Genomic DNA, 11,188 nt, shown 5'->3' with positions numbered 1-11,188 from the left:
GAGGAGCAACCTTTATGTACATCAAAGAATCCACACAGGAGAAAAACCTCAGAAATGCCTGGAGTGTGGAAAGAGCTTCAGTCAAAGGAGCAACCTTTATGTACATCAAAGAATCCACACAGGAGAGAAACCTCATAAATGCCTGGACTGCGGAAAGACCTTCAGTCGTAGTAGCTCCCTTTATATACATCAAAGGATCCACACAGGAGAAAAACCTCATAGATGCCTGGAATGTGGAAAGAGCTTCAGTGAGAGGAGCAACCTTTATAGACATCAAAGGATCCACACAGGAGAAAAACCTCATAAATGCTTTGACTGTGGAAAGAGCTTCAGTCGGAGGAGCAGCCTTTATACACATCAAAGGATCCACACAGGAGAAAAACCTCATAAATGCTGGGAATGTGGAAAGAACTTCACTTCTAGCAGCGATCTTTATAAACATCAAAGGATCCATTGGGGAGAAAAACCTCATAAATGCCTGGAGTGTTGGAAGAGCTTCAGTGAGAGGAGCCACCTTTATAGACATCAAAGGATCCACTGGAGAGAGAAACCGAATATATGCCTGGAGGACAGAGGGTCCTTTGGAAGACCCTGGATTTCCCAAAAGGATCCAGGAGAGAGAAGAGAAATATCAGTGCCCGGAATGTGAAAAATCTTTCAAAACTAATGGACATCTTCAAAGGCATCTAACAATCCACACAGGAGAAAAACCTCACAGATGTCTCAGTGTGAAAAGAGCTTCACTAGTACTTCACACCTCTGTCAACATCAAAGAATCCACACAGGAGAAAAACCACATAAATGCCTGGAGAGTGGAAAGAGCTATACTGAGCATAGAAAGCTCCATCGACACCAAATAATTCACGTGGGAGAAAAATGATAAACATGCCTGAGTGTGAGAAGATCTTCAGTCACAGTGTGTATTCAAGGAATTGAATTCAATTGCATATTCAATTTGGCCAAGTGTAAATAGACACCCTAGGAATTTCTCTCGAGTGCACAAGCTCTCAGTGTACCTACAAAGCAACAAAATAAGGATATTCACGATAATAACTGTAATAATTCCAATTGGGGGGGTGGGTGAGTAAAGAAGATATTAAGTAGAGTAATTAATAATTGCCAAATATGGGACTGTCTCAGGCTGAATAACAAAGGACGTTTTCAATTGTACATGCTGTTTGAACCTCCTGAAATTGTACTTTTTTAGAAGAGACTTAGGTTGACTCATGATGCCGTTTCCCTTGTGAATGTTCTTTTAATGCAATGCTCATTTCAGTTGTCATGCTTAATATTATGGGATGTTACCGTCCATGTCTTTGATGTAAATGCAACTTAGCAGGATGATTTCTTCCATGCAATCAACTCTCTTTTTCTACTTTTTCTATTGTATGGAATATAAAATGAAACCCAGTTTTGTGACCTTGATTCCCTCTTTTCATTGATGGAAATATCTTTGCTACAATCCTCTAATAAACTGCTTTAAATAATCATCCCACTCAGATCCTAATTGAAGCAAGTGTTCCCTGGTTGAATCCAAGGCTAATTTGGCCTTTGTTGTTGTGGGTCTGAAAGAGCTTCTCCCTGTCATTGTTTGATAAAATCTATGTTAGTTTTACAAATATCGGTAGAGACTCTCCCTAGATACCTGAAACTCCTGTCAGTTGGATTCCTCTTCCAGCAGAAACCGCTACGAGGGACTCTTGAAGGCCAACAAACCTTTGTGAGATACCAGCCATATCCTCAAAGGGACCCCACCCTTTTAGCCTTAAACCCCTGGCTTTTCCCCAGGCGCTGGGAGATCAGACAATGATAAGTTGGCATGGATTGATGCCAGTCTTTTCTTTGTTGGTTTTTATTTTCAATGTTTTATGTTTTTATGTGTTGTATAGTTTTTAAAACTGGTTTTTGTGAGCAGCAGAGAGTTGACTGAAGGACAGGCAGTTATAAGAATGTTTTAAATGAATAAGACTCATTAGGGACCTCTTTGATCTCCAACTAGGTGCAGAGACTAGGTGTTTCCCAGTTGTCAGGACTGTGAAAGCATTTCTGTGCTTCTTCTTCATCAGCTAAGTGATTAGCAAAAGATTCATCTAGGCCCCTGATGTCAAACTCGATTTCATTCAGGACCACATCAGGGTTATGTTTGACCTTGGGGGGGGGAGTGGGGCAGTGGGTGTTTTCAAGGCTAGGCGTTGCCATCTCATTGCCTCTTCTGTTGAACTCAGGGCATTGTAAGGTCCCAGAATAAATCAAACTGGTTGCCCATCCCAGCCCCAGAAGAGCCCTGACCTCCTGAATAGAGAGGGGTTGGAGGGGTGGTGGTGAAGACCAGACCCCAAAATTCAAAGGGAGCCCCCACCTCTGCACCGAAGCGTATCAAGCCTCCGTGCCATGCAGTCGCCCTCTGACTCATTGGAAGACATCTTTACTGTGATAACTGACAGTAACTGTCAATTTAACCTCCATGGATGAGGTCATGAAGCCTCCAGAATTCCCTAAGAGATGACAGGCCGCCCTTGGCATCCTTCCAAAGTTCACCTGTTCCACCTTTTACACGTACACCAATGTCAAGGAAATGTCTGCAGGAAGTGAAAAAACCAATCAATCAAGTTGCCCATTTCTCACAAAAGGTAGATTTTTGTATGTAGACTGCCCCTGTCAAGGGAAGCTCCACTCATTAATGTAGCTCTGGATGAGCTTCCCATCGCATTCCCGTCACGTTCCCGTTCTTTTGCCATGCTCTTTTGTGTTTTGTTCCATCATCCCAGGTGAGCTCCCTCCATGATTTCTGCTTAGGTGAGACACTGTCTCCTGCATCCCAAAGTCACAGACCAAACACGAACAGTACAAAAGAGACACAGCAGCCAGTCACCAAAAGCCCAACTAAGGGAGGATTCAGCTCTCTCCTCTAATGGTCACAGCTCTCAAGACAAACCTGGAAATCTGAGAGGTGATGTACGAGGAGACATCCCCAAGGCAATGCACATACAGATCACAGCCATCAGGACCAGAGGGGACGATTTCGGGAAGAGACAGTAACCTAGATCTGTCCGCGCTATACATAGGGCAAAATAGAAGGACATGCTCCGCTGTCTCAACCTCAGCTCTGACAGAAGGGCATAGCCGCTTATTAATCGGGAGCCTCTTGTAACAACCATCCAGAAGTGCTGAAGGCAAGACATTGAAGCGAGCTAGGGAAAAAGCTCTTCTATACTTGGGAATGGTTAGGGTATAAAAATAGGAAGCCATCCTCAATCCATAGTTATTAACTTGGTTGAGAGTCAGGGGGGAGCAAGTTTTATTGGCTCTGGCTTGTAGATATTGTAAATCAATGTCCACGAGCCGTTGGACTATCCTAAATTGGGCATCCTTGAGGTCGTAGTTTCCCAAGGCATCCTCCGTGAAACCTAGCAGATGAAGTTTCTTCAGCAGCTCTTTCTCCCAGTGAGAAATATGGGAGTCTGTGAACACCAAGGAGACGTAGCTGCCAGGAACTGCCAGAAAGAGCACCCAAAACCACCATTTAAAGGTGTTTATCCAGGCCATACATTCCACCAATCGAATGCCTAGTTCCAGGTATATCGAGGCAAAACCAACACAAGGGGGAAGACCCAGAAGTTTTCTAAGGAAAGCAGCCTGTGTTCTTTCAATGCAGTCCTTGAAGCCCCGTATCCATATGGGAATGCCATAAAGAGTTTGGGCCAGCGTTTTGGCTTTGTAAATACATAGGGCAGAGGGAATGAACTGGCCACCCTGGGTATAAAAGAATCTTAAAATCTGCTAGTGACTACAGGAGGCCGAGTTCAGCACCTGGGTTCGATGTCTAGTCCAGGCACCAGTGTTCTGAAATTGGATACCTAGATACTTAAAATGGAAAACCTGCTTAACAGCATTGCCACTGATATCCCAGTTATACAATTTCTGGGCTCTAGTAAACACTAGTACTTTTGATTTATCATAGTTAATAGCCAAATGGTTTTCAGCACAGTAAGACCCAAATGCAGAAAGTAATCTTTTCAGTCCTGGCCTTGACAATGAAAGGAGAACCGCTTGATTAGAATGAGAGGAAATTCACTAGCAGGAACCATTGGCAGGAGATTCTCCTCCTTAGGTCCTCTTTAAGTGGAGACGGTCTCCTTTTGTGCAAGAATTCCACATTCTTCTATCTAGAAAGAAGAATTTCCCTGCATCAAATAGAAGCCATGTCGTTGCTTTTTAAAAACACACTTGAGTACATATGGAGAGTTTATTTATTTCTTTGGATTCTGCCTTTGTTATTTCTGCAAATGAGGCAGAGAAGAAGATGTGGAAGAAAAGAGACTATTTGGAGCTCAGGGTTGGACTGAGGGGTCTTTGGAGCTCTCCATCCAACCACGGTGACCCCTCCCTCCTCTCTTCCCCAAACAACAACCCTGTGAGGTGGTCTGGACTGAAAGAGCGTCCCTTGCTTTCTCCTGCTGTGCCTCCATCATAGGAGCCCTCTGGCTTCCCTTTATAGGAGGCTATAAGGTCTCCGCCCCAGAAGAGCCCCTGATCTCCCACGGCCTCAATTGGGGGAAAGAGGGGGGGGAGAAGGACACCAAAAATCAAAGGGAGCCCTCCGCCCCCACCTCCGCGGGGAACCATAGTAACCATCAACACCGGACGCACTTCTGGCTGGTTGAAGGAAGACGGACGCCCATTGGTCGCTCTGGGGAGGGCAACGATTGGCAGGAGGACTGCTTGGGACCGGTCTCTGCAAAGGAACAGGCGGAACTTCTGGGGAAGAAAAGGCTTGAAGCCACCACTTCCGGAAACAAAACGGGCAACGAGGGAGCTTCATCAATCGGCGACAGAAGAGCCCAGATGACGCAGGGGATGCTGGGAGTCGCAGTCTTGGAGCGTCTTTTTCGGAAGAGACTACGGGAAAGGGGACTCAGCCGTCACCCGCCCCTCTATCTCCCTCTCTCCCTCAACCACCCCACCCCGGCAGGAGGAGGGAAAAACCCGGAGGGGGAGGGAAGGAAGAGCCGCACCAGAGCATGAAGTCCCTTCGCGGCGTCTCCGGGAGACGGCGGGGAAAGGCCGGGAGGCTCCGTGGCTGCAGGAGGGATGAGCGAAGAAGTTTCACAGATGCAAATGACACGATCTGGTAGGAAAAGCGCTTTCTTCCCTACTTCCGCAATCAGACCAAGAGAGCTGCAGGGGGCGTTGCCAGGAGAGGAAGAGGCGGAGCTTGCCCGAAAACGGGACGGAGGCCTGTCTAGCCCTCACTTTCAGATACAGAGAAGCGACGGGAAGAATTTTTCCGATGTGGGTGCGCGTGCGGCCTCAGGCAGGTAGGGCGCAGGGGACGCCGTGAGTAGCAGTCCAGGAATCCCCCTGGAGAAGGGAGACCTGTGAGCAGGGAGAGGCTGAGCGCCCGAGGTTTGGACTGACGGGGAGACGCTGGGCGGGAGACCCGTGGGAGGCGGAGGCTTCAGCTTGGGCCTCCCCTGCAGGGAACGGGACACAGCCGTGATCTGCCTCTCTGTCTCCCCTGCAGGTGGACGGAGGAGCTCGGCGGGGAAGGAAGGAAGGAAGCGCCGCCTGATTGCAGGGGATCCCTGTGCGGCTTCCCCGGGAGACGGCGTGAAAAAGCAGGGAGGCTCCGGGGCTGCAGGAGGGATGAGCCCACGGGGACCCCGGGAAAGGCGGCTGCCTGGAGGGCGATGCGGGGACCAGGAAACGGGCGGAGACTCTGAGACGGTCCTGGAGGGCGGAGGGTCCTTCGGAAAACCCCGGAATCCCCAAAGGATCCTGGAGGGAGGAAGGGAATATCAGTGCCCGGAATGTGAAAAATCCTTCAAGAGAAATGGAAATCTTAAAAGACACCAAAGGATCCACACGGGAGAAAAACCTCATAAATGCCTGGAATGTGGAAAGAGCTTCACTTCTAGCAGTGACCTTTATAAACATCAAAGGATCCACTGGGGAGAGAAAGGGAAGAAATGCCTGGAGGGCAGAGAGTCCTTTGCAAGAACCAGGAATCCCCAAAGGATCCAGCAGGGAGGAAAGAAATTTCAATGCCTCAAATGTGGAAAGAGCTTCAAAAGAAATAATGTTCTTAAAATGCATCTGAGTATCCACTCAGGAGAGAAACCTTATAAATGCTTGGAGTGTGGAAAGAGCTTCAGTCACAGGAACAACCTTTATAGACATCAAAGGATCCACACAGGACATAAACCTCATAAATGCCTGGAGTGTGGAAAGAGCTTCAGTCAGAGGGGTAACCTTTATAAACATCAAAGGAGCCACACAGGAGAAAAACCATATAAATGCCTGGAGTGTGAAAAGAGCTTCAGTGACAGGAGCAACCTTTGTATACATCAAACGATCCACACAGGAGAGAAACCTCATAAATGCCTGAAGTGTGGAAAGAGCTTCACTCAGAGGAGCAAACTTTATAGACATCAAAGGATCCACACAGGAGAAAAACCTCATGAATGCCTGGAGTGTGGAAAGAGCTTCAGTCAGAGGAGCAACCTTTATGTACATCAAAGAATCCACACAGGAGAAAAACCTCAGAAATGCCTGGAGTGTGGAAAGAGCTTCAGTCAAAGGAGCAACCTTTATGTACATCAAAGAATCCACACAGGAGAGAAACCTCATAAATGCCTGGACTGCGGAAAGACCTTCAGTCGTAGTAGCTCCCTTTATATACATCAAAGGATCCACACAGGAGAAAAACCTCATAGATGCCTGGAATGTGGAAAGAGCTTCAGTGAGAGGAGCAACCTTTATAGACATCAAAGGATCCACACAGGAGAAAAACCTCATAAATGCTTTGACTGTGGAAAGAGCTTCAGTCGGAGGAGCAGCCTTTATACACATCAAAGGATCCACACAGGAGAAAAACCTCATAAATGCTGGGAATGTGGAAAGAACTTCACTTCTAGCAGCGATCTTTATAAACATCAAAGGATCCATTGGGGAGAAAAACCTCATAAATGCCTGGAGTGTTGGAAGAGCTTCAGTGAGAGGAGCCACCTTTATAGACATCAAAGGATCCACTGGAGAGAGAAACCGAATATATGCCTGGAGGACAGAGGGTCCTTTGGAAGACCCTGGATTTCCCAAAAGGATCCAGGAGAGAGAAGAGAAATATCAGTGCCCGGAATGTGAAAAATCTTTCAAAACTAATGGACATCTTCAAAGGCATCTAACAATCCACACAGGAGAAAAACCTCACAGATGTCTCAGTGTGAAAAGAGCTTCACTAGTACTTCACACCTCTGTCAACATCAAAGAATCCACACAGGAGAAAAACCACATAAATGCCTGGAGAGTGGAAAGAGCTATACTGAGCATAGAAAGCTCCATCGACACCAAATAATTCACGTGGGAGAAAAATGATAAACATGCCTGAGTGTGAGAAGATCTTCAGTCACAGTGTGTATTCAAGGAATTGAATTCAATTGCATATTCAATTTGGCCAAGTGTAAATAGACACCCTAGGAATTTCTCTCGAGTGCACAAGCTCTCAGTGTACCTACAAAGCAACAAAATAAGGATATTCACGATAATAACTGTAATAATTCCAATTGGGGGGGTGGGTGTGTAAAGAAGATATTAAGAAGAGTAATTAATAATTGCCAAATATGGGACTGTCTCAGGCTGAATAACAAAGGACGTTTTCAATTGTACATGCTGTTTGAACCTCCTGAAATTGTACTTTTTTAGAAGAGACTTAGGTTGACTCATGATGCCGTTTCCCTTGTGAATGTTCTTTTAATGCAATGCTCATTTCAGTTGTCATGCTTAATACTATGGGATGTTACTGTACATGTCTTTGATGTAAATGCAACTTAGCAGGATGATTTCTTCCATGCAATCAACTCTCTTTTTCTACTTTTTCTATTGTATGGAATATAAAATGAAACCCAGTTTTGTGACCTTGATTCCCTCTTTTCATTGATGGAAATATCTTTGCTACAATCCTCTAATAAACTGCTTTAAATAATCATCCCACTCAGATCCTAATTGAAGCAAGTGTTCCCTGGTTGAATCCAAGGCTAATTTGGCCTTTGTTGTTGTGGGTCTGAAAGAGCTTCTCCCTGTCATTGTTTGATAAAATCTATGTTAGTTTTACAAATATCGGTAGAGACTCTCCCTAGATACCTGAAACTCCTGTCAGTTGGATTCCTCTTCCAGCAGAAACCGCTACGAGGGACTCTTGAAGGCCAACAAACCTTTGTGAGATACCAGCCATATCCTCAAAGGGACCCCACCCTTTTAGCCTTAAACCCCTGGCTTTTCCCCAGGCGCTGGGAGATCAGACAATGATAAGTTGGCATGGATTGATGCCAGTCTTTTCTTTGTTGGTTTTTATTTTCAATGTTTTATGTTTTTATGTGTTGTATAGTTTTTAAAACTGGTTTTTGTGAGCAGCAGAGAGTTGACTGAAGGACAGGCAGTTATAAGAATGTTTTAAATGAATAAGACTCATTAGGGACCTCTTTGATCTCCAACTAGGTGCAGAGACTAGGTGTTTCCCAGTTGTCAGGACTGTGAAAGCATTTCTGTGCTTTTTCTTCATCAGCTAAGTGATTAGCAAAAGATTCATCTAGGCCCCTGATGTCAAACTCGATTTCATTCAGGACCACATCAGGGTTATGTTTGACCTTGGGGGGGGGAGTGGGGCAGTGGGTGTTTTCAAGGCTAGGCGTTGCCATCTCATTGCCTCTTCTGTTGAACTCAGGGCATTGTAAGGTCCCAGAATAAATCAAACTGGTTGCCCATCCCAGCCCCAGAAGAGCCCTGACCTCCTGAATAGAGAGGGGTTGGAGGGGTGGTGGTGAAGACCAGACCCCAAAATTCAAAGGGAGCCCCCACCTCTGCACCGAAGCGTATCAAGCCTCCGTGCCATGCAGTCGCCCTCTGACTCATTGGAAGACATCTTTACTGTGATAACTGACAGTAACTGTCAATTTAACCTCCATGGATGAGGTCATGAAGCCTCCAGAATTCCCTAAGAGATGACAGGCCGCCCTTGGCATCCTTCCAAAGTTCACCTGTTCCACCTTTTACACGTACACCAATGTCAAGGAAATGTCTGCAGGAAGTGAAAAAACCAATCAATCAAGTTGCCCATTTCTCACAAAAGGTAGATTTTTGTATGTAGACTGCCCCTGTCAAGGGAAGCTCCACTCATTAATGTAGCTCTGGATGAGCTTCCCATCGCATTCCCTTTGTGCTGCCATGCTCTTCTGTGTTTTGTTCCATCATCCCAGGTGAGCTCCCTCTGCTTAGGTGAGACAGGTGTCTCCTGATTCTCCTGAATCCCAAAGTAATCCAGCCATGCAGGACGGGGGGGGGGGAAAAACAACCCATGTCCCTTGAACAACTTCTGCCAAAAGAAAATATTGCATAGCTTCATGATGCTGAAACCCCCAAGTGACAAGACCCTCTTTTAGCCAAGTTCCAAATGTTGAGGATTCCAGCAGTTGAAGAGCCATATGAGGAACCCAAGTTGGATTATATCAAAATTATATGATTTCCTTTTTCCACAATGAGGTATTGATTTCTAAGAGGAAATTCACTAGCAGGAACCATTGGCAGGAGATTCTCCTCCTTAGGTCCTCTTTAACTGGAGACGGTCTCCTTTGGTGCAAGAATTCAGAATTCTTATATCTAGGAAGAAAATGTATCCATGTAGTTGCAATTTAAAAACAGACTTGAGTGAGTCACTTTAGGAAGAGTTTCTTTATTCCTTTGGATCCTGACTTTATTATTTCTGCAAATGAGGCGGAGAAGAAGATGTGGAAGAAAAGAGACTATTTGGAGCTCAGGGTTGGACTGAGGGGTCTTTGGAGCCCTCTGAGCCCCTCCCCCTTCCAGCCACGGGGACCCCTCCCTCCTCTCTTCCCCCAACAACAACCCTGTGAGGTGGGCTGGACCGAAAGAGCGTCCCTTGCTTTCTCCCCGTGCCTCCATCACTGGACCCCTCTGGCTCCCCTTTATATGCGGCAATAAGGTCTCCGCCCGAGAAGACCCCGTGAGCTGTGCTGCGGGCGAAAGAAAGCGCTTTAGTCAGTGGAGTGTCAGGGGAGAGGATAGAATCTCTCCTCCTCTCCCCTGACACCCCACTGACTAAAGCGCTTTCTTTCGCCCGCGGAAGAGCTCAGGCCGGCGAAAGAAAGCGCTTTAATCAGCGGGGTGTCGGGGGAGAGGAGGAGAGAATGCCTGAGCATTCTCTCCTCTCCCCCAACACCTCACTGACTAAAGCGCTTTCTTTCGCCCACGGAAGAGCTCAGGCGGTCGAAAGAAAGCGCTTTAGTCAGTGGGGTGTGGGGGAGAGGAGGAGAGATTCTATGCTCTCCTCTGACACCCCACTGACTAAAGCGCGTCCTTTCGCCCGCTTGAGCTCCTCTTCCTCTTATATATATGAAACTCCCTCATGGATATTATTATTTTATATATTATTATTTCATGATGGGAGGGGAGGCTCTGCCTCCCCTGCCTCCAATAACCGCACGTCCCTGCAAAGAAATCACATGGGAGAAAAATGATAAACATGTCTGAGTGTGAGAATTCACAGCGTGTTTCTCAGAAATAGAATTGAATTGCGTATTTAATAGTGTGAATAATCATGCTAAGAATTTGTCTCGAGTGCACAACCTCTCGGTGTACCTACAAAGCAACAGAATGATATTCATGACATAATTATAATAATTCCAATATGAGGGTTGAGTAAAGAAGATAATAAGGGTAAATAATAGCTGCCAAACCTCAGGCTGAATAATGGACTTTTTCAATTGTACATGCTAAATGTTTCAACTGGCTGAAATTGTTCCTTTTCCCAAGAGACACACGGGACTCATGATCCCATTTCCCATCTGAATGTTCTCTTTTTAATCCAACGCTCCTTTCAATTTTTATGCTTAATATTAATATACTATTAATATATTAATATTATATTTCTGTCCATGTCTCTGATATAACTGAGCAGGATGATTTCTTCCAGGGTGGATTACATTTAAATCAGGTTGATTTTAATCATGAAAAAAATCACTATTAAAAAGGCTAACGGAGGCTGCCATGATGGATCTGAAATGACAGGTGCTCTTTAATATTATATTTATAAGCTGCTTTGGTGTCACTTCCATTTTTACTGCTTGTCCTTCCTCCTCCCACTTGGAGCCTGCTGGTACAAATGTATTTATCTCCA

General features: G+C 45.7%; 1 protein-coding gene across 2 annotated transcripts; it reads left to right on the top strand.

The window, feature by feature from the left end:
• The first annotated feature begins 4,906 nt into the window (after positions 1 to 4,906).
• Positions 4,907 to 7,976, top strand: LOC309399625 (uncharacterized protein). 2 transcript variants are annotated; one of them, XM_081967637.1, is made up of 2 exons: positions 4,907 to 5,131; positions 5,525 to 7,976. In XM_081967637.1, the coding sequence occupies exons 1-2, from the start codon at positions 5,092 to 5,094 to the stop codon at positions 7,141 to 7,143; spliced, it is 1,659 nt and encodes a 552-aa protein (XP_081823763.1). In that variant the 5' UTR covers positions 4,907 to 5,091; the 3' UTR covers positions 7,144 to 7,976. The 2 variants fall into 2 exon arrangements, with proteins under 2 accessions (XP_081823763.1, XP_081823764.1); XM_081967638.1 differs by having other exon boundaries at positions 4,907 to 5,318.
• The last annotated feature ends 3,212 nt before the right edge of the window (positions 7,977 to 11,188 follow it).

This window comes from Natrix helvetica (assembly GCF_964273705.1).
Source record: "Natrix helvetica genome assembly, chromosome: 15".
Classification (NCBI taxonomy): domain Eukaryota; kingdom Metazoa; phylum Chordata; class Lepidosauria; order Squamata; family Natricidae; genus Natrix; species Natrix helvetica.
This window is presented reverse-complemented; position numbering and strand designations above follow the sequence as displayed.